General features: G+C 40.9%; 1 protein-coding gene across 1 annotated transcript in view; it reads left to right on the plus strand.

Annotated features, from left to right (window-relative positions):
- Positions 1–24,101, plus strand: part of VWA3B (von Willebrand factor A domain containing 3B) — a 250,393-nt gene that overhangs the window by 154,387 nt on the left and 71,905 nt on the right. The window contains 6 exon segments of the mRNA XM_050755024.1: positions 251–381; positions 2,094–2,251; positions 7,015–7,134; positions 8,766–8,853; positions 8,950–9,106; positions 23,175–23,293. Of these exon segments, the coding sequence (XP_050610981.1) occupies positions 251–381; positions 2,094–2,251; positions 7,015–7,134; positions 8,766–8,853; positions 8,950–9,106; positions 23,175–23,293 (773 nt within the window).

The raw sequence follows: 24,101 nt of genomic DNA on the forward strand, positions 1-24,101 counted from the left end.
CTTTCGATTCTTCTTTTCCTGATACAGTTGGCTTTCTGTTAGAAATGTTTGGCATTTGCTGGCCGTGTGCTGTAGCCCCAGGTACTTGGGAGGCCAAGATGAGAGGATCACTTGAGCCCAAGAGCTCAAGACCAGCGTGGACAACATAGTGAGCTCCTTGTCTCAAAAGAAAAGAAAAAAAAAGAAACGTGTTTGGAATTTGAGCTCTTTTTATCTAGTCTTATAGCATATTCACTTCTCATTTTGGCAGAATGAAGATCTGACTCTTTTAGTTAAGGAAATGGAACAAGGTCACCGTGACCTGGAGAAGATGCGAGACCTTTATTCCGAGTCGGTGATCATGGACTGGTGGTACAATGCGGAAAAGGATGGAGACAGCAAGTGAGTGCGCCTGCCCGCCCGTCTCCCTGCGCAGGGGCCTCTCGAGAGCAGGGCCTGCGCCCTGGGCCCTTGTCCTTTCTGAAATGCTCTGTGAAATTTCTTTTAGTGAAAAGAATCACACAGTGTGATTAAGTTAGGATTTTTTTAAGCAAAGAGAATTAATAATTTAATAACAATTTAATCATGGGCTTGAGGAGGCCACATATTCCCCTTTATGTTATCCATGCAGTGCGGACGGGCCCCCAGACCCAAGCAGTGACAGGGCAGAGAGGAGCGCTGTGTGGGGAAGGAGCTCTGACTCAGGATCCGGAGGCCGAGGCCTGGACTTCCCTCTGTGTGACTGTGGCGAGGCCCAAACTTCCCTCCACACCTCTCCATTGTGTGGGCCTCTGTTTCCTCATCTTTAAAATGGTGGCCGTGGTGGTGGGTTTGGGATAGATGATTTCTCATGTCTGCCCCCATCCTATATTCTAATATATTTCTATTTTGTGGTTTTTAAACAAAATCAAAACCACCCCCGAACACTCCGGAAACTGGTCAAATTTTGTTAAAATGATTTAATATTTTCCAGATATTCAAGTATCACAGCCTACCCTGCCAAGGTATCTTTTTTAGTTCAAAGAATGATAGAAAATTGGGGAAAAAAAGAAAATACATTTATTAATCAGAATTTATTGTTCAACAAAACGCACTCTCTTCCTGTTAAGCAAATTAAGCATTTGTACGGGCTTAGGGTAGGGCATGACTGTGGAACCAGTAAAAAGAGGTAAATGTTATAATGGCCATCTTATAATGAGATTTTATGGCATTATTTTTTTAAGTATTTGTGAAAGCACAGAGACAGCTTCTAAACTTCAAATTTTTGAACAAATAAACTAAGAATCAAGTAAATAAGAAGCCGTTTATTGAGCACAAACCATGCAGTAAGAGAACTGGGGTGCACAGATGAATGTCAGCCTGGTTCCTTCTGCCGTGGGGGGGCACAGTGCGGGCACAGACCCACAGAGGGCTGTGGAACCCGGGGCAGGTGCTCCGCGGAGGTGTCAAGGGGCAGGGTGCAGGAGGGAGGGCACATGTCACAGTGTTGGAGCAGAAGATTGCTCCGGAAGTTTTCCTTTGTATGGCTGCTGTCTTCAGAGCTTCAGAGAAGGTCATGTCTGGGAAAACACTCAAGCGTTTCTGGGATCCCTCCATTCTGCAGAACGGTTCCCTGTGATCTGGTGCTGGCATGGGAGGTCCAAGGCAGGAGTTCCTTTCTCTAGCTTTTGTAAGTGCCTGCTGGTAGACACTTTGGTTAGAGAGTGGGTTTCTGCAGTGCTTACTTGTTTATAACAGGCTTTCCCCCCTACGCATCCTCCCATCGGCCCCATGTCGTCACTAGACAGGTGTACAGGTCACGTTTCCTGCAGCTGATAGATGAGGAGAGTGAAGAAGTTTAGAGAAGATTGAGTTACTTGACTGAAGTCACAGAGCCAGGAAGGACCAGACCTGTGATGTTAGCTGTATCTTCTGACTCCAAGGCTGGGCCGCTGTCCACTTTTCGACACTGGTCAGGGATAAATGACTGTTTTTATATTAACCCGGATGGGGGAAGGCTCACTTCTTTAAGTTTGCAGTGTTCAACATGAATGTGTTGACTTAACTCTGCCTTTTTGATGGAAATTTTTTTCTTTCTCTTTTTTTTGCTCTACTTTTTATCTAAATCAAAACAGGCATCAAAAGGAAATCTGTTCTATGGTTTCAACCCCAGAAAAATGTGCAAAGCCTCAATCTGATGTCGGTTCAACACAAACTTCATCCCTGAATGTGTTGAAGGGACCATGGGGCCTTTCAGATCAAAAGATTCGGAAAAAGAAAGTCCTCCACGCAGGTATCAGTGAACAAAACGGCTTGACTCTTTGCTGGTTTCTCTTCAAGGCAAGAAGATAGAATAAAACTAAACCCACGTACTATTTTTAAGACGCACTAAACCTGTGGATTTTTTTAAATTAAAAATTTTACTAAAATAATTGTACATTCACATGATCTTATATATACCTACCCTTCATCCTGTTTCCCCGATGGTAACATCTTGCAAAATAATAGTCCAATATTGAAACCAGGATATTGATATTGATACAATATCCACAGGTCTTATTCAAATTGTCCAGTTTTACTTGTACCCGTGTGAGTGTGTGTGTGTGTTGTGTGTGTCTGACAGTCTATGTTTAGGTCTGCACGGTTCGATCACATGTATAGGTTTGTGTTTCCACCACTATAGTCAAGATGCAAAAGAGTCCCATCACCACAGGAATCCTTCATGCTGCCCTTTCATAACCACACCCGCCTCCCTTGCACACCCTTCCTACAGCTAAAATCAAACCAAGTGGTGAAAGACTGAATTATTTCCCCCTAAGATTGGGGAAAAGGATGCCAACTGTCACCACCCTTATTCAACGTAGCACGGGAAGTTTTAACCACTGCGGCAAGGCAAGAAGAAAAAATAAAGCAAGAAAGATCGGAAAGAAGAAATAAAACTGTCCCCGTTTGCAGATACCGTATTGTCTATGTAGAAAACAGCAAGGGATGTACCAAAAATACAAGTCCTAGAGCTGCTGAGTTCAGCAAGGTCTCTGGCTACAGGACACACGAAACCAGTTGCATTTTGATATACTAACAGTGAACATACCGCAAACTATATTAAAGCCATTCATAATTGCTCCAGATAAAATACATTAGGTGACCATGTAACAAAGTATGTGCAGAATCTGTATGCTGAAAATTATAAAATTCTTCTGCAAGACACTAAAGAAGACCTAAATAAATTGAGATACTGTGTTCAGAGGTTGAATGAATTGGTGTGACAGATGACAATTCTCACCTCATTTATCTATAGGTTTAATGAAATTCCGAATAGAATCCCAAAAATATTTTTATAAACATATACGAGCATATTCTAAAATATATACAGAAACTTCAGGTTCTACAATAGCTAAAAAAATTTTGAAAAAGAGAATGAAGTTGGAAAAATCACCATACTGGATATTAAGGCTTACTACATAACCACATGAATGAAGACAGCGTGGTGTCAGCAGAGGGATAGGTGGAACAGGGCCTGGATTTAACCCACACAAATATACCCAAATGATTTGACAAAGGTGCAAAGTTCACTCAATGGAGGGAGTAAAGCCTTTTCAACAAAGATGCGGAAGCAATATCTACAGTCGAAGAAGGAAAAGAAACTTGACCGTAACCTCACACGGACTATGGATTTAAATGTAAAACAGAAAACCATAAAACTTGTAGAAAAAGATTAAAGAAAACCTCTATCCAGCGAAGGAAGTTCCACGCATTTCTAGCTTTCTGGGAGTTTTTATCATGAATGGGTGCTGGATTTTATCAAACGCTTTTTCTGTGTCAACTGAGACAGGCTTTTTCTTCCTTAGTCTATTGACATGGTGGATGACATTAATTGATTTTCAAATGTGGAAGCAGCCTTGTGTATCTTGGAACATTTCCCACTTAGTCTCAGTGTATAATTCTTTTAATGCATCACTGGATTCCATTCGTTACTATTTTGTTGAGGATTTTGGTATCAACGTTCATGAAAGCTATTGATCTATAGTTTTATTTATTTTTCTTTTTTTAATACTGTCTTCATCCAGCTTTGGTATCAAGCTAATACTGTCCTCACCAAATGGGTTGGCAAATTGTCCCTCCTCTTCTATTCCTGGAAGAAATTGATGTCATTCTTCTTTGAATGTCTGATAGAGTTATTGTGGAACCATCTGGGCCTAGGGATTTCTTTTCCAGATTTTTCATGATGAATGCCATTTCTGCATGGTTTTAAGGATATTGTCCATTTCAGGTTGGTCAAGTTTTGGCAGTTTGTGGTTTCTGAGTAATTGGTCCATTGTTTCTAATTTATCAAATTTATGAGGGCAAAGTGGTTTTTTGTATCCCTTTGTCAGCTTTTTTAATGGCTGCAAGATCTTTAGCAATGAACTCTCGATATTAGTGCTTTCATCTGTCTTCTCTCTTTTTATCTTTTTTCTATCTAGCTAGAGGTTTTCTCACTTTTCTTTCTATTTGTTCATTTGTTTCCAGAGAATGTATAATTAATTGTTGAAGGACTTTTATGGGTAGCCTCTTTAAAATCCTTGTCAGATAGTTCCAGCTCCTGATTCTTCTTGGTGTTGGCATCATGCGTTTGCTTTTTCTGATTGAAGGAGAGATTGTTTTTCTAGTTACTGATATGATGGGTGATTTTTGATAATATCCTGGACATTTTGTCTATTATGTTTGTTACTCTGCATCTCATTTAAGTATTTTATTTTAGGAAGTAGTCACCCTGTTTAAATTTAACATGTGGGACTTGACCTACTTTTGTAGGCTGTGGTTCTGATGGCAACTTAATTTTCACAGGCTCTGTGGTATTGTTAATATTTTGGTGCTTGTGTTTCTGCTGTTTCTGGGGCTCCTACTGGTCTCTGCTGGTGCTGCCTGAGGTGGCAGCAGGCATCCCCTCAGACCAGGATGTTAGATATCTCCGAGGGGAGAGTTGCAGCAGCTTCCCCCAGTGCTGTCTCTGGGGTGTCCCCACGTTGCTGGCAGGGAGGAGGGCCTTGAACCTACAGGGACCAAGAGGCTTCCCGGAACGGGCCACTAACTGGAGACTGGCCCTCCTGCAGGATCTGTCCACATGCTCCCACTCCCTCTGTACAAGGGAGCAGCATCGTACATGGGAAGAAACAGGCTTCCCACACTGGCCACTTGTGTGGCTGGGTCCCCTTTTCCAGTCCTGCCTGCCTGCTCCAGTGAACCTGAGTTTTGCCAGAGTTGCTACTTGTCTTAAACATTTTAATGGCCAATTGTCACTGCGACCGTTTCACTTAGATTTGGGATGCTTGGTATTGGGAGACAATCATATGCTGAGTTTCTATTTTGTTTCCATTTGTGAGGTAGAGGAGTGATGAAAAGCCATGACTGATCCTACAGAGTCAGGGGAGGAGCTAAATGCATGACTCCACTGCTAGATAAATGTTTCATTCCGTGTTTGCGGCCTTTGGGAATGGTATAGTTTTTACGTTTGGAGACTTGGGGAGCTAAATTTCATTTTCATTTGGCTCACGTAAATCTGATTGTTTTGCCTGGCAATGTTGGTCCAGGTGGCCTGCCAGTGTGGACAGTGGCAGGAGCTCAGCTCTCTGATTCGGATTGTTTATCTCTTTTTCTCACAGACATAGCTTCTAAGAAAATTTAGTTTTCTTAGTTCCTGGGTACAGAGACAACCAAGGCAGGGCTTACCCTTTTGTTGCCTAGAAAAACAGTGATTACCATCTAGCACACTCCTTCTCTATGCATGGAGACCACTGGTGTTACTTTTCTGTGTGAAAGCTACCCATTTGCAGATTACTAGCCAATCTTTGCTCTAACTGTCTAATTTCTTGTAGGAGAGGGTATGTCCTCTCAGTGAAAACGCGGACACATTTCATTCACGAATGCTGACATAAAGCCTTGGAACAAGGTACGTCTAAAGCCTCCAAATTATGAAGTACAGACTGCACTTACAATTAGTGTGGTTTATGTTATCAAATATAAAAAGTAATCAACATGATTTGGCACAGGCTCATTGTCCTCTAAAGCACACAGATTCAAGGTCAATATTTGCTAAGTCGTCATTTGCCTGTAGAAGGGACACATCAGAGGGTAGAAAATAACATAAACAAAGATCTGGACAGCAATTGTGGTGGGCAGAATTTCTAGAATGGCCTACCAAAGATGTCCTACCGTGAACCCTGCAACCTTTGAATATGATGACATGTCACTGTCATGACCAGGTTATGCTGACCTAGACAGGGTTATCGAGGTGGGTCCAGTGTAACTGTGGGAACCGTGAAAAGCAGGAGCTATTTCCAGCTGGTGGCAGAAGAGAAAGTGAGAGAGATTTGAACCACAAGAGGAATTGAATGTGCTTGAAGATGAGTCATGTGAGAAGTAATACATGTACCTTAAGCAGCTGAGAGAGGCCCTGGGCTACAGCCAGCAAGGAAACGGGGCCTTAGCCCTCCAACTGCAAGGAGCTGAGTTCTGCCGGCAGCCTGAATGAGCGCGGAAGCTGACGTCTCTCCAGGAGGGGCTCAACATAAATTGAGATAAAGGGAGCAAGACGTCCCAGCCGCTTTCAGTTTGTGACAGCACCATCCTCGGAGGGTTGGGAAACTAAAGTTGCATTCTTTTTTTTTTTTTTTTTTTTTTTTTTTTTTTGAGACGGAGTCTTGCTCTGTAGCCCGGGCTGGAGTGCAGTGGCCGGATCTCAGCTCACTGCAGGCTCCGCCTCCCCTGGGTTCACGCCATTCTCCTGCCTCAGCCTCCGGAGTAGCTGGGACTACAGGCGCCCGCCACCTCGCCCGGCTATTTTTTTGTATTTTTAGTAGAGATGGGGTTTCACGGTGTTAGCCAGGATGGTCTCGATCTCCTGACCTCGTGATCCGCCCGCCTCGGCCTCCCAAAGTGCTGGGATTACAGGCTTGAGCCACCGCGCCCGGCTAAAGTTGCATTCTTACTTGAAGGAGCTGATAAAATAGTTGTATCTAATGAAGCATCTCCTTCCATCCCCAATTCCTTTAACTCTTCTCTCTCTGATACCAACAGAATCAACCAAAACCAGCCTACTCAGGAGCCAGATGTCCTCCCTCAGGAGCTCGGCTGGCAGTGAAAGGAAGGACGGCCTCTCCAATGCCAGCAGCCAGAGGACTGCTCTAAGTGACAAAGGCAAGCCAGAAAGGGTCTCTGGCCAGCCAGCCTCCCTTTCCCCAGTGTGTCTGTTCCAGAAAGAGCTGCGTGTAGATATGTTGGTGAAATCTTATTTTAAATGGGCCCAGATTGCTTCCTATTCAAAGGAATCCCTTGTAAGTCAGGTCTGCCTGCTTTATGACCTGGATTTTCTGAGAGCTGGCCTTGTGCTTACGGTGCCTGAGTGTTCAATACACACGTGGCTCACGTAACTATGGTCATGCTGCTGTCCCTTCATGGTTTGATTTTGAAACTGTCATATTTCATAGTTGGTTTTTTTCTTCCCTTTCTTCAATGGATGATGCTACCAGATGAGCCCCTCTCTGGTCCAAATGGTCAGGCTTTTGGGGACTGCATGTGAAGAAAATGTGATTTTTCCTTCAATCGTTGTTCCTATTGATAAAATTATTAATCTTAAAGTAATAAATTTTGAAATGTTTGATGCCTGTAGCATTTTTCTTATATTTCAAATAGTTGATAAATTAAAAATCCCAGTTAAACACACACATACACACAATCCCGTAGGGAGTAGGAAGTGGCCAGGTGGCAGATGTACCCCTGCGGCGACACAGTCGTAGTTTAATTGAACTCCGTTTTCTTCAGTGCTGATCTGTGTGGTATCTTTTCCTCACTTTTTTTTTTTTTTTTTTTTTTTGAGACAGAGTCTCACTCTGTTACCTAGGCTGGAGCGTTGTGCTGCAACCTTGGCTCACTGCAACCTCTACCTCCCTGGTTCAAGCGATTCTCCTGCCTCAGCCTCCTGAGTTACTGGGATTACAGGTGCCCACCACCAGGCCAGTCTAATTTTGTATTTTTAGCAGAGACAGGGTTTCACCGTGTTGGTCAGGCTGGTCTCAAACTCCTGACCTCAGGTGATCCACCCACCTCAGCCTCCCAGAGTGCTGGGATTTGGGCCGGGCACAGTGGCTCACTTTCAATTAACTGGCCGTATTTCCTAAGTTGTCTACATTCCTTAAAGGGCTTATCAAATGATGACTGGGATATGAGATCTTAGCTATTTAACTAGCTCACGCCCAAACACACCTCCTTCTGAATGCTGCTCAGTCAACAGATATCCCTTTTCATTTATAAATACACATTTATATAAGGATATATTTAAAACCCCAAATATTAATTTGAAAATTTGAACTTACAACTAAACAGGACCTAACAGGTTTTATGGTTTTCTACAGAAAGCTGAAGAACCATAATCTATCAGAAGAACCACAATCTATCAGAAATTAAAATGTTGATCAAGGCTCTCTTACATAATTTGGGGGAGTCCAAAAGGTCAATATTGAACAATCATCAGTTAATGGTATTTTTATTGCACACTTTTTAGAGGTGTGTTTTCTGAATGAAAGAATGAATATGTCTCATTGTCTCAAAACAGTGGTAGTGCTGTATTTACCCGTGCATTGGTCTGTAGTGTAAATTGCAAAAGAATCTTGCCTGAGAGCCCGCTCTGACAAATCAGGATACGTTCTCTGAAATGTGGTCCATTTATTAGCTCTCTGTCACAGCTGAACTGAGACAAGCGTGAGCCCTTTGCATTTTATGTAAAACCCACATGTGAGGAAAATACACAACTGCCACTTCCCCTTCCACAGAAATGAGCATCCTGCTGCCTGAGGAGTGTCTTGATGACACATCGTCAGGAAGGGTGACCCAAGAAGGAAGCCAGGTTTACGACCACAAGTGAGTTCTTTAATTTGACAAAGACAGTTCTGTTATGCTTTTGTTGGTTACCCATCAAGTTGTAAATTTTAAAACACCACCTCCTTGTGTTCTTAGTTCTTCCGACGCATCTTCAGAAAACTGGCTCAAGACCTATGGCTTGGTTGCCAAGAAACTCACCCTCATGGATGCCTTGTCCGTGGCGGCGGTCCCCCACAGCTCCACCTACGTTCCCGTCCTGGACAAGCATGTCACGTCTAAGGTCTTTGATGAGGTAAACTGATTGTCTGTGCGTCCCTACTTGAGGCCATTTTCATTTTCTGCTCAACTAAAAAGTAGTCCAATTTCTTGTGTGGTTGTAACAGAAATGTATTTTAGCCATTGGGGGAAAAAGTATTTGTAAAGGCAGCAAAAGGGAGAGAGAGAGGCTCTTAAGAATCCGGGCGCGGTGGCCCACACCCATAACCCCAGCACTTTGGCAGGCTGAGGTGGGCGGATCCCTTGAATCCAGGAGTTTGAGACCAGCCTGGGCAACGTCATGAAACTCTGTTTCTACAAAAAATACAAAAATTAGCCGGGCATGGCGGCATGCACCTGTAGCCCCAGCTACTTGGGGAACTGAGGTGGGAGGATCGCTTGAGCCTGAGAGATCGTGGCTGCAGTGAGTAGTGATGGCGTCACTGCACTCCAGCCTGGGTGTCTCAAAAACAAGGAAAATAAGAATTCTCTTTTTAGGCTGGGAGGAAACTGATCTCGGTTGGGTTGGCACTCGGTGGCTCGTTGCTAATGGATAGAAGTGTGGGGCTGCAGAAATGATTGAAAACTCTAGGTCAGCGTCATGAGTGAACATCAAGTATCATCCCTCATGAAAGGAAAGGGACAGCTTGCGAGAGATTATGTCCTTCCTTTGCTTACCTTCTCTTCCTAAATGGAGTGGCATCTTTTGCATCAAAAAGCCTCCAAAGGAAAAAGTTAAGAGAGCAAACGAGCAAGCCACATGTTAGCAAAAGAACCACAGGACTGTCCTAGGTGGGTCCTGAGAAGAGAAAAACAGCTTCCAAAGGTAGGGCGTGCTGGGGTTAAATGTGGAGGAAGGCCAAGGAAGTACCACTGAAAACTTAACACTGAATTTGGCAACAAGGAGGTGCTCATCTTTACAAGAATAATTCCAGTGGGACGGCTAATCTCGGGTCAGACTGCAGTGGGGATGAAGAACACCAAAAACATGAGAACATGAAGACCGAACCTCAGTGCTTCCTGGCAAATACAACAGCAACTAACGATTTAAATAGAAACATTTCAGTCTTTGCAGTCACTGAATGGAAACAATCTCCTTAAAAGACCTGTCTCATGCTGAAATCTTTGCAGAGGAAATGATGCGATGCTTGGGGATGCTTGGGGTTTGCTTTATTGTAATGGGAGTGGTGGAGTAGTGTGGCGGGCTGGTGGGGAGTAGATGAAATAGATAGACCACAGGTTGATCATTGTTGCATTTGGGTAAGACTTGGTGAGAAGGGTCGTTTTACTATTCTTTCTGCTTTTTTTGTGTATTTGGAATTTTCCATAAAAAGAAGTTGAAAAGATCAAAGGCAGGAGAAAGTTTTTTAAAAAATGAAAAGACCTTTTCTAACTGACCTTGAAATAGCTGAGGTTTGATGTATTGGAAGAAGCAGATGAATTGGTGAATTTTTTTTTATTAGCACGTTTAAAACATTATCACCCATGGAGGCCCGCCTGCCTGCTGGTTTGGGATGACCAGCAACTCTCCCTCCGGAGGCTGTGTGTGTGTTCTCCTCTAGGCTGGTTGCTGGCTACTTTGCCTCAAGGTGAATGCTCCAGTCCCTGGCTGTTACCCTTGTGGTTGGCAGTTTTGATTTATACCTGATTAGTCAGATGTCAGCTTCACCACTTGAACTTGACTTCTTCTAGAAGCAACAGGGAGAAACTGAACACTGATTTATTTCTTCTAGGAGGTTTGGGGACAGCCCCTTCATATTCTCTGCAGTAATATTACTATTCTTGAGTTTTATTTGGGACAAAATATATTTAGTGAACTCTGCTTAGAAATATAATTTTCCTGGGCTTCTTATGCCTCCTTCTAAATGTCCCAACAACTTGAGTTAGAGTGAAAAGTAAATTTCTTGAAAAAAATATGGTAGGATAGGGAAGCAGAAGCATAAAATCCAAGGAAGAAACCAGAAAGGAAAGATTTACAGGCTGAGGAAGTAAAAATGCTATTTTGCTTAAAAACATGTAAATAAAATGAAGGCAAATGTCAGAAAAATACCTGCAACGTGTATGACAGACAAAAAGGGCCATAGTAGTGATATCTTACATGTGTGTATCAGTATAAATGACTGTGTGTGTGTGAATCAGTGTTCAGTGTGTGAACACACATGCACACACATCCATACCATAAGAGAATGAGAAAATGACAAATACCCCACTGGAAAATTTAGGGAAAAAAAGAAAAAAGTCAAAACCATATACAAAAATATTTAACTTTACTGGTAACCAACTCTATGCCTTAAAAAATGCACACTGAAAATCAATTAGACACCACCTCCCCCAGCAAATTGGTAAGGTTAAAAATCACCAATAAACAGTAATGGCAAGGATAGGGTGGGATGGACACTTATATCCTGCTAGTGAGAGTATAAATTGGTGCATCTTTAGTGTAAAATGTTAAGAGCTTATATTTACCCCAGTGAATTCATATGTTACTAGGAATCTATGTAAGGAAATAACTAGAGATACTGAAGTGTATGTGCAGAGAAAAATTACTGCTGCCTTATAATAAGCCAACAATGGAAAACAACACAAATTCATATAACAGAGTGTCATACATTCATCAGATATCACATTTCTAAAGAATAAGTTTCATACGATGAAAAGCCCTCATGCTAAATGAAAAAAAATCAGAGTATATAGTGTGTTCGAAATTTGATTGTACATGTGACTGAGATAGGCATGGTGGTACTTTCTCCTTCCCCCCCTTTTTTCTTTTACCAAAATGTTAACAGTTTAGCTGGGTGGTGAGATTGTTGGAGATTTTTTTTTTTTTTTAATTTATGTAGTTTTAAATTTGTATGTAGTACTTTTAACTCTGAACATATATTAATTATACACTGAGAAAAATGTTAAGAAAAACAGACCTGGCCAGGTGCGATGGCTTACACCTGTAATCCCAGCACTTTGAGACACCGAGACAGGCGGATCATAAGGTCAGGAGATTGAGACTGTCCTGGCCAACATGGTGAAACTCCATCTCTACTAAAAATACAAAAAAATTAGCTGGGCGTGGTGGCGGGCGCCTGTAGTCCCAGCTACTCGGGAGGCTGAGGCAGGAGAATGGCTTGAATCCAGGAGGTGGAGGTTGCAGTGAGCCGCGATAGCACCACTGCACCCCAGCCTGGCAACAGAGGGAGACTTCGTCTTAAAAAAGAAAAAAGAAAGTAAAACAGACCTGAAAGCAAATGATAAAATAATGTAAATGTAATGGGAACTTAATTTTTAATTAACTGCTTTATTTTTATCTGATAAGTAATATATGAATAATTCTCAGTATATGAGATTTAAACCATGCTTAAGTCTTTAGAGGCGGCTTCTCTCACCACCACGCCTATCCATGAAGGAAACACGTTGAATAGTTTGGTGAATTTCCTTCCAATCCTTTTTCTCCATATGCATATGTAAGTACATGCACACATAACATTTATACATAGACACGTAAGAACTTTAATAAATGTGAATAAGACAATACCGTATACATTTACTATTTTTAAAATTTTGTCTTAGAGCCCTTTCCACACAGGTAGATGGTCTCATGCCTGTAGTTGCAAGGCTCTTCCCCATTATTAATGGATATTTACATTGTGCGTCCTTCCTTCCCCTCTTACAAACATTCCTGTAACAGGTTTCTTTGCACATAGATTTTTGGGCACATGTATAAATCTGTCTTTGGAATAAATTCCCTCAAGTCAGATGGTTGGACCCAAAGAGTATGTGCATTTTAAATTTTGATAATTCAAATCATCCTCCAAATTCATTGTACATTTTCACTAGTATTTATCCCCACAGACAGAGTAAAATAATACTCTCTTCCTAAGAGGAACTCTGTATAATACTTGATAATCATTAGTCCTAGGTGTGTAGAGATGCTTTGAAAACCCTGAAAGTAGTATGCAGACGTAAGATCTTTATTCAGCCTATTCTTTCCTCCTTGGTTCATATGCTGAAAAAGCAAACTTAATATTCAGTCCAGGCCGGGCACGGTGGCTCAAGCCTGTAATCCCAGCACTTTGGGAGGCCGAGATGGGCGGATCACGAGGTCAGGAGATCGAGACCATCCTGGCTAACATGGTGAAACCCTGTCTCTACTAAAAAATACAAAAAACTAGCCGGGCGCGGTGGCGGGCGCCTGTAGTCCCAGCTACTCGGGAGGCTGAGGCAGGAGAATGGCGTGAACCCGGGAGGCAGAGCTTGCAGTGAGCTGAGATCCGGCCACTGCACTCCAGCCTGGGCGGCAGAGCGAGACTCCGTCTCAAAAAAAAAAAAAAAAAAAAAAAAAATTTCAGTCCAACAATTAGAAATTTTTTCCTCTGAGATGTATGTGACATATCCATACTCTGTGAATAATAATATGCCTACTCTGAGGTTGTCACGGGATTAAGAGAAGTAATGCATATAGTGGAAAGTACTTAGCAGGCACTTAAGATGTTGACTTTCATTATAAAAATATTCAACAAATTTATGCCTGTTATATATGCCTGTGTTGGGCTCTAGAATACGGTGCCAAACAGGAAAAGCCAACATTCCTACCCAAGCACAACTGACAGTCTCAGGAGGAAATAGCAATGAAAATGAGAGAAGCTCTAGTTAAATGTGACGAGTGGGAAGTGCTGAGTGAAGACGCAGGAGATGCCCCTCACCTGGCTTCAGTGGCCACAGAAGGCTTGCCTTAGCTAGTGGCATCTGAGTTCAAACCCGGGGGAAGAGAAGGAGTTATGAAGATGGAGAGATGGGAAGAGAGCCCCAGGCAGTGGGGGAGCTCTGGGGAAGCCTAAGGGACAGAGAATGTTTGTCGTTCCAGAGAAGTTTAGTGTGAGTGGAGAAGGTGATAAAGCTGGGGAAGGAAGGGCCTTGATTGAATTAAGGATTTTGAACTTCATCCTGAGGGGAATGGAGGGGTTTTTAGCAGAGGAGAGAGATTAATTTGGGGGTTTAGCTGGCACACAGAGAATAGTTGGAGAGGCATGAGGCTGGGGAGATGGGGGCAGTCAGGAGGCAGAGCTGGGTGGCTGGAACCAGTAGGCTGTGTGGCTGGAACACTGCGGATGGGCTCAAGCTCTTTAGAAAGTCAAGTCAATGATGTGGGGCTGAGGGAAAGAAAAATGCCAAGAGTGATGCTCCAGACTCCAGCCTGGAATATCAAGCAGGGGATAAATAAAGGATGAGTAGTGAGGGTCCTGTTCTTCAGGGGGGCATTCTAGTCATCTGCCTCTAGAACACAAAGCCCAGGGGAGGGGATGAACAGTTCTCCAGTGCGTCCCATGGGCACTTGTGCTTGGTGCCTTTTGTGGCATTGTGAGTTCTCAAGACAGCCTGCACGTAGGTGGGCACTGCACAGCACACTTGCCCTCCCTTATTCATAGTAAGAATCACTGTGATGACAGGCATATACTGCCGTGATCTCCGGTCTCACATCCAAAGCACTTTTGTATCTTTGATTCCCTAATATTTTCTCTGACTGGAAATGGAAAGAATAAAAGAATAATAATCTCAGATATCTCCTCCTCATGGGATGTGTACCTTTTTGATACATGGACCTTTATGAAAAAGCAGACAAAAAGTAGAGTGGAGTTGAAAAGGAAGCACACTAGAGTCTTACTTCGCTGAGAATCTTAATTGCCTCTTCATCTTGTGTTTGTGCATGGCCACACCTGTCTGCATAGAGTTGGAAAGCGGTGTCTGGCTTTGTCCCCAGCTCTTTGTTTCATTCATCACTTATGTATGGGCTCTTTCTTCTTCTGGAACACAATGCTGTTTTGGTTTTCAGTGTTTCTCGGACCAGCCTCAAATCGGTCACCTTGGAAATGAGGCATTAAGCAAAGAGGTTGCCCTAGCAACTCTTCATTACAAGATGCCAAATGGACTCGATAATTTTATCTCAGCTCTTTCAAAAAGATTAACTCATCCCCAAGTCGTATACACAATAAAACTGATTTAGCTACGTAATGAACCTAGAATTTAAAGCTCTTTATTTTCTGGTTGCTTGGAAAAACATTGAAATAATTTGGGAAGATTGGTCTGCACCACTGGAGAGTCTACGTCATCATCCATCATCATCATCGTTATCATAATGTCTTTTACAGCCTCCCATCAAGGCTTCCTGTGTTGTCCGTCCTTCTCCGGGTTCTGCACATAGCTTTGTGGCGGGATAGCCTGGATTGGTGCTCCAGCTTTGTCATTTACTCCTGAAGGACCTTGGCAAGCTCCCTAATCTAGTAGGCGATGCACCCTCATCACATACTAGGTTCTGAGTAAAGCATTTGATATCATCAAATACCTCATCTAAAACTTAGAGCGACCTGTGACGTGGCTATTCATCTCACCATTTAGCTGACAAGGAATATTTGGTGCAAAGAGGCTAGGGGTGCTGTCAAGTCATGACATTTTGTTGATTTTAAATATAATAGCAATGAACACAAAACTGTACACTGATAGAAAAGCTTTTTAATTAAAAATTTAAAACAGTTATCACAAAACCTACATATGTATATGTTCAGTGTATAGAAAAATTAGAAAATGTAGATAAGTGAAAAAGAAAGAAGCAATAGTTATCATCCACCCCATCATCTCCTGGTTATCTGGCCAGACCTTCTTACTTTCTATGTATAGAGCTCTAGACCATTTGTTCCTTGTTTTTGTTTTTATCATAATGAAATCAAACCGAACATCCTGTTTTGTACCTGCATTTTTCAACCACCTATCCATGAACATTGTTCCATGCTAGCATATACTTATCTACTATACCAGTTTAAATACTCAGCATTTTAATTGAAATATATTAATTTAAAGTTAAATTGAGAATAGAGTTTTATTTTCTCAAAGTTTAGATTGAAAAACTGTGAGATGTAATTTTTTTTTTTTTTTTTTTTTTTTTTGAGACAGAGTCTTGCTCTGTCGCCCAGACTGGAGTGCAATTGAGCGATCTCAGCTCACTGCAACCTCTGCCTCCCAGATTCAAGCAATTCTCCTGCCTCAGCCTCCCAAGTAGCTGGGGTTACAGGTGTGCACCACCATGCCTGGCTAATTTTTTTGTATTTTTAGTAGAGACGGGTTTCACCATATTGGCCAAGCTGGTCTTGAACTCCTGACCTTGTGATCCACCTGCCTCGCTCTTCCGAAGTGCTGGGATTACAGGCAAGGGCCACCATGTAATTTACACTGTAGTAACATATTCTCATGGGTTTATGAATGATCTTACTGACATGTCATTTGGCCAGCTGTTGTGTAGCCCTGCTTTCATTTTGTTCTATGGAGCCTGCAAGTGTTTCAGTTTGAAAGGCGGACATTTAAGTTTTGGCACTTGGCCATTGGCACAACTGTAATATCTATAAAGCTGTTGCACCTACATTCAAAGATTCCCTGTGTGGGATTTACACAGCTGTTACATTTCCATTACACACATCCAATCAGAGCCTCTCGTTGGCCAATCTGATAGAAAGCTCTGGGATATTTACTGGAAGAACTGATTTAGTTGAAAAACAGTGAAGCTGGAGAATTCAACCAGGGTTGAACAATAGATAATCACCAGTTTCACACTAATTTCTCAATTTCAAAATGCTTTGTGATTGCTTTTAAACACAGCAAGAATGTTGTCAAGTGGAATTCTACCTGTTCTACTTTAACAATCAATAGCTGTGGGCACAGTTCTGCATTCTGTGTTCTTACTTTAGCATATGTTATGAACATTTTTCCTTACAATAGCCGTTTTGGGATGAATTTTAGTGATTACACTAACATTCAGTAATATGAATTACTACAGTTTATTTAACTATTCCTCCCAATTGGGAGCAGTTTACCTGGAATTTTAAAGAATGCTCATTTTCCTGTATCTCTTTGCTATCCCTTAGAACAGTTAACAGTAAAACCCAAAAAAAAAAAAAAAAAATCAAAAAACGCTGCTAAATGGTATTTCAATTTCAATTTCAATTCTTTTATCACTTGTGAATGTTTTCTTATGTAAGCTAAATATATCTCTTAAACTGTTTTTCACATTATTCATATTTTTCGGAAACACCTCTTAAATAGCATAGTTACGTTTTATCCTGTGCCTCAACTACAAAGGATTCAAATTTGGTGGAATCCAAACAATTATGTTCTATAATATGGTAAACTTAAAAAAAAGGTTTGAATCTCAGCCATTAATTTATATATAGTTTTAGTCTTTCATTTATTTAATAAATGATTATTTGGGACACGTTTTGTTCTAGAAACTAGTCATTTTAAAGGGGAATAAAGGATTATAAAGTTTGATGAAGAGGAAAGACATACAACAAAACTGCAATTAAATGCATTTGTCTATAAAGGAGTTGAATAAGAAAACATGTAGAGTGCTCAGTGCCTGGCAGAGATTAAGGATAAGTATTATTATCACTACTGATAATCGCTACTGAGTATAGTGGTTGCTTACAGAGTATTTCATCTCACAGTGGGGAGAACTGTAACAGAAGCAGCCCAAACTGGCCTGTTCATGCATCCCAGCAATTCCTTCTGCCATTATGGTCAGTGACTATAGCTTTTTTTTTTTTTTTGAGAGAGTCTCGCTCTGTCGCCCAGGCTGGAGTGCAGTGGTGCAATCTTGGTTTGCTGCGAGCTCCACCTCCTGGGTTTACGCTGTTCTTCTGCCTCAGCCTCCCAAGTAGCTGGGACTTCAGGCACCCGCCACCACGCCCGGCTAATATTTTGTATTTTTAGTAGAGACAGGGTTTCACTGTGTTAGCCAAGATGGTCTCCATCTCCTGACCTTGTGATCCATGCGCCTCGGCCTCCCGAAGTGCTGGGATTACAGGTGTGAGCCACCACGCCCGGCCATGGTCAGTGACTATCTCTCTGCACCCTCCATCCCCATCTCAATCGCTACCTCTGCCTCTCTACTAGTTACAACCTTGTCACACATGGTGTAATTATTCATATCAATTTGATAAGGCTTCTAGGTTAACCTCAAGAGAATTGAATTAAAGTAGGTAATACCTTAATCCTCCCTTTTTTAAATCAAATATTATCCAGAAGAGTCCCTCGTTAGCCAGTTATGCTTGATTTGCATTATAACAGCAATAAGTAAACATTCTCCAAGGTGCCATGATCAGGTGGTTTTATTCCCTCCCAAACAGAGCTCTCAATGTCTTCATTAACCTCAGCTCCCTCCCCACTTGCTTTCTTACAGAAGCTGGGGGTGCCATGATTCTGTCCCCCAAGTCCTTATGAGAATGCCCCTTATGACCTCATAGTGACGCTAAATTTGACATCATAAAGAGAACATTTCCCGTGAGCTCCATGCAGCCACCATGTTGTAAAAACTAAGATGTCAGACTCGAAGTGTGGGGTATGACTTTGTCTTTCCCTGGATCTGCATGTGGAGAGGACGGAGAGTGGGTGCACACAAGCCACATCTGAGCTACTACCACACTGAAGCACCCAATGGCCACGAAAGGCACGAGGTTGAAATCCACAAAAGAGGGAAGTAGAACACTAAACAGTGGGTTTTTCTTAAGTACGTTAAGTCAGGAGTCAAACTGATCATGGTAAAATGTTATAATGTTGCTTAGTATTCTGTGGTATTGATTCACAATTGTGCCATACTTGGCAAATTTGGAGAGCTATCTTCAGACTTCTAATGGGGTATTTTTTCCAGGGAGAGAAAAACCTAAAGGACTTTCATGTTGTTAATTGAGACTGATCTTTTTTTTCTTCTAAAAGTTTATGTGACATATAGCTCTATTTCGAGAGATGATTTTATTTTTTTAAAATTTCTACAAGCTTCATTCTGTTTTCAAAGTTCAGTCCTCCCACCTTTCAGCCCACTGTCTGGTTCCTTCTCTTTGACAAGAATTGTTTAGAAGCCACATGTGGAATTCATGTGGTTGTTAAGTAGCAAGATTGGACTGTGCAGTTTCTTAACTTTCTTTCTCTTCAGTTTTCTAAATCTTTGCCCATTGTTTGTTTGTTTTAGCCTTTGATGGTTTAATTACCAAATTAAATATATGTAGTTTTAAAAAAATGAAACAATACAGTACAAAGTAAAAGTCCTATCTACCTTCTTCGCTTGTCTTGAAATCTCAATTTTTAGAAGTAACCCCTATTGATAGTTTCAAACCTATTTTTTAAATTTTTCCATTATTTTAAAAATAAAGCGTTTCAGATAAAGTTGCAGCCCCCTGTGAAACCCCTTTGTGTTCCACTTTCCATTCCTCCTTTTCCAGAGATAAACCCTAGCATGAGTTTCCATATCTATTTTATTTATTTATTTATTTATTTATTTATTTATTTATTTATTTTTTTGAGACGGAGTCCCATTCTGTTGCCCAGGCTGGAGTACAGTAGTGCAATCTCTGCTCACTGCAACCTCTGACTCCTGGGTTCAAGCGATTCTCTTGCCTCAGCCTCCCAAGCAGCTGGGATTACAGGCATGTGCCACCATGCCTGGCTAATTTTTTTTTGTACTTTTAGTAGAGACAGGGTTTCACCGTGTTGGCCAGGTGGGTCTCAAACTCCTGACCTCAGGTGATCCGCCCGCCTTGGTCTCCCAAAGTGCTGGGATTACAGGGGTGAGCCGCCGCGCCCAGCCTATTTTAATATTCCTAATACAAAAGCACTAAAACATTGCCCTACAGGTTTAAAACTTTATAGAAATGGTATTACATTGGAAGCACCATTATGAAACTTACTATTTGTTTTAACATTATGTTTTTGAGATTTTACCTATCTTGATTTATTTTTCCTCCTCTATTTTTCCATTAAGTGCAATACCATTTTTTGTAAATACGAATATATTTGAACTTTTTTTAACCTCTTATTTTTTATGCTTTCTGTTAAATGTCAGTTTTCTTCTTTCCTGCCTTTTGTTGGATAAAGCTGTCTATATTCCCTCTTCCCTGCCCCCCGACAGCTTGTGTGCAAACAGTAGATTGTATTTTTATTCCTTTAGTGATCATTTAAAAAGTTTTAATGTACACAACAATTTTTTTTTTTTTTTTTGAAACAGAGTCTTGCACTGTCACCCAGGCTGGAGTGCAGTGGTGTGATCTTGGCTCACTGAAACCTCCACCTCCTGGGTTTAAGTGATTCTCCTGCCTCAGCCTCCCATGTAGCTTGGATTACAGGCACCTGCCACCTCCCCCAGCTAATTTTTGTATTTTTAGTAGAGACAGGGTTTCACCACGTTGGCCAGGCTGGTCTTGAACTCCTGACCTCAAGTGATCCACCTGCCTCGGCCTCCCAAAGTGCTGGGATTACAGGCATGAGCCACTGCACCTGGCCAACAATTTTTTTAACTGAGTCTCAAGGTATTCTGTATTTTTATTCTCCTCCCAAACACAATGGGGGATTTTAGTACCTTTTAATTAGTCATTAAAAACCTTTCCCCCAAAAATCTTATCACTGTGATTTAGAGTTTCACTTTTGCCTTTAGAACATATACAGTAATCTTTTTCAACTTTCAAGAGTTAAATTTTTTAACAGTTTCAGCTATATGTCTCTTTATATCTAAAAAGCACCTTTAGTTTTCTCTTCACTGTTGAATGATAGTTTAGCTGGATATAAAGGTCTCTGTTAACTGTAAATTCCCCTTAGGAAATAAAGATATTCTTTTCACATATCTATTATCTGATATATATACTACTCCTTTATACAGTCTGTTTTGTTTGAGTTGCTTTTAAGATTTTCTTTTAGATTCAGTATGTTGCAGTCTTATGATGATATGTCTATGTTTGGATTTATTTTTAGTCTTTTGTTGTGGGCTGATTTTTGATCTGAGGACTTATTTCTTTTATTAAACTCTAGAAAACTCAGCTATTGTGGTTTCAAATGCTGATTATCTAACCATCCTTCTATTCTATTCTTTTAAAATGTCTATTAATATATATTGAAGTTTCTCAATCATCAACTAGTTAACTATATTATTTTTGTCTCTCTGTGCTATATTCTGGGGAAAGTCTTCAGTATTATCTATCACCCAGTTCACCAGTTCTTTTTTAAAATTTTGTCTAGCCTAGAATTTATTCTATTAAGATTATTTTTGTTTCAATTACTACGTCTTTTCTTCCAAGATAAATTTTTTTTCTTGTTTTTTTTTTCCCATCCATTTCTTCTTATGGCACTTTAGTAAGTTTTTTTGTACTTTTATATGGCTGTAACATCTTTGAACAACCTAATAATAAATAAACAATTTTAATCATAATTAATTTAAAGTCATTGTTAGAGGGTTCATAAAATTAATTTATTATCATGTGAATTGACATTCTGATTGTTAATTTGCTCATCTATGATTTTGGCATTTTTTGGTGTGTACTTGGGAATTCTAGTATGTTGGCTCATTTTCACAAGATTCTTTAAAAATCTGCCTTTTCTCTTTCTTGTTCTATTTGGCAGTTGCCTAAATCTATCCGCTTGATCCATTCCCCAACCCTCATAGGCGTTTACAGCTCTTGTTCCATGGTGATGTTGTAGATATCACAGATTCAAAGAGTGCCTTGATTTAGGTCTTCATTGTGAGGCTACATCAGTGTCCTCTCTCGCTAGGCAGGACCTTCTTTCAGGGGTGAGAGACCCTCATACCAGTGCTGACGTCAGGCATTGAGCCTGACATAGGCCTTTGCTTTTCAGAACACTCCTAGTCCCACTAGCTTTCCAGAAGTTAAACTCCCACTGCCCTGCCATCTTTGGACGCACAGCTTACCAAGCCCCCAGCTTCAGCCCTGCCCATATGTTTACATTTCTGCTCAGCTTTTTGTCTCTAGAAATCTATCGGCATGTGTCCTTTTCTTTCTTTTGTTTTCTTTCTTCTTTCTTTCTTTCTTTCTTTCTTCTTCCTTCTTTCTTTCTTTCTTTTTCTTTCTTTCTCTCCTTCCTTCCTTCCTTCTTTGTATTATTTTCTTAAACATAGCAACAACAATAACATCATTGTATCATTTTGGAGGCAAGGGGAAACATAAAAGCATAAACTGTGTCACCTCGATTAAAATTTAAAATTTACTTCTTAAAAATAGTTCCCCACGTTTCTGAAATGCCCACGTGCTCCTCACGGGTGGAATCATTTTGAAGCCATGATAGTATAGCTTGGCATTTTCCTGTTAGGCTTTTTTGCATTTTTAAAAAATATTAATATATGGAATATACCTTTTGGGAACATGCATTTATTCCTTTATCAACAAACATTTGTTGAGGGCGCACTGTGTGCCAGGTACTATTCTAAGTGATAGGGATCCAGAATTGAACCACACAGAATTTCTTGTCTTATGGAACCTACATTCTGATAGAGAGAGGTAGGTAATATGCAGACAGGTAAACATAAAGTTACAGTTACTATTAAGATTAAAGAGGAGTTTGGAAAAACGGTTGAAGGAGGGTTTCAGTTCTAGAGAAGATAAGGGAAGCATCCGTCACCCTGTTTCTCCCTTTGAATACAACTGAAAATCTTGGCTAGAATACGTGGAGAAGCTAACAGTGAACTTTGAAATTGAAAGGGTCCCCCCAAAATTGGGGAAGGAGACCAGAATTTGAAGTTCCACCAAACCAATACATTTTCCATCTTTCCCCACCGGAGCTGCATGGCGTGAAACCAAAGATATCCCAAAACCCAGAAGTAAGTACCAGGTGCAGAGAGAAAGAACTCAAAAAGAAGCCTCATTTATTGATCACTAAGCATTCTTTGACATGTATAAGAATCTCTTATCAGAGATCACACCATTGCACTCCAGCCTGGGCTACAAGAGCGAAACTCCATTCTGATTAAAGTTTCCTGAAAACTTTTGGTTGTTGTTTGGGGGGTGTGTGTGTGTGTGTGTGTGTGTGTGTGTGTGTGTGTGTGTGCATGTGTGTATGTGGTGGTAGTGGTGATTTCTAAAATATATAGTTTTAAACATTGAAAGGTAAAGGTTAGCAATGACATCTCTGATTCTTTTTCTCTGTGATTTACTGTGTTTCCTAATGGTCTACACTTATCATATATTGACTTTATAGTCAGAGAAAACATATTGTACAGCTATGTAGATATATTTTCGAAGGCACGCGTTAACCTATCAAGTGACACTTTCCTTTCATTTGCCATTGACATGTAGGTGTTCCCTCTGGCACATGTGTGCAACGACACAAATAAGATGACATTAATTAACCCCCAAGGAGCCAAACTCAATATCTACAAGCAAAAAGTGGAACAGGCAATTCAAACCTATGAAAAGTGAGTATTACTCTTGGCTGCTCTTTAATGGATGTGGAATTTATTTTATGGAAGAGGAGACTTCTCTTGTTTTAGTTCAGTTTTTTTTTTTTTTTTAATGAAGCAGCTATTTAAAAATTGTTCAGGATGGGTGTGGTAGTTCATGCCTGTAATCCCAGCACTTTGGGAGACTGAGGCAGGAGGCCAGCTTGAGGTCAGGAGTTTGAGACCGACTGGGCAACAATAGGGAGACCTTTTCTCTACAAAAAATTTAAAAAATGACATCACAACAGGGTGATTGTAATCAACAATAATTTATTGTACATTTAAAAATAATTAGAAGAGTATAATTGGAGTATTTGTAACACAAAGAAAGGATAAATGCTTGAGGTGATGGATACCCCATTTACCCTGATGTGATTATTATATATTGTATGCCTGTATCAAAATATTTCATGTCACCCACAAATATATACACCTACTGTGTACACACAAAAATAAAAATATGATTCTGTGATGAAAAATAAATAAATAAATAAATAAATATAGGCTGGGTGTGGCGGTGCACACCTGTAGTCCCAGCTACTTGGGAGGCTGAGAGGGGAGGATTGCTCGAGCCCAGGAGTTGCAGGCTGCAGTGAACTGTGATTGCACCACTGCACTCCAGCCTGGGTGATAGAGTGAGACCTCGTCTAAAAAAATTGCTCGTAAGGAATATAAACAACAGTGGCAGCAGCTAATGTAGGGGCTTCCTACATGCTAGGCACTGCATCAAGTACTTTACCTGAATATCTTCAACAAGGTTTTAAAGAAACCGTCTTCCCTTTCC

The sequence above is a fragment of the Macaca thibetana genome, chromosome 13 (assembly GCF_024542745.1).
Source record: "Macaca thibetana thibetana isolate TM-01 chromosome 13, ASM2454274v1, whole genome shotgun sequence".
Classification (NCBI taxonomy): Eukaryota; Metazoa; Chordata; class Mammalia; order Primates; family Cercopithecidae; genus Macaca; species Macaca thibetana.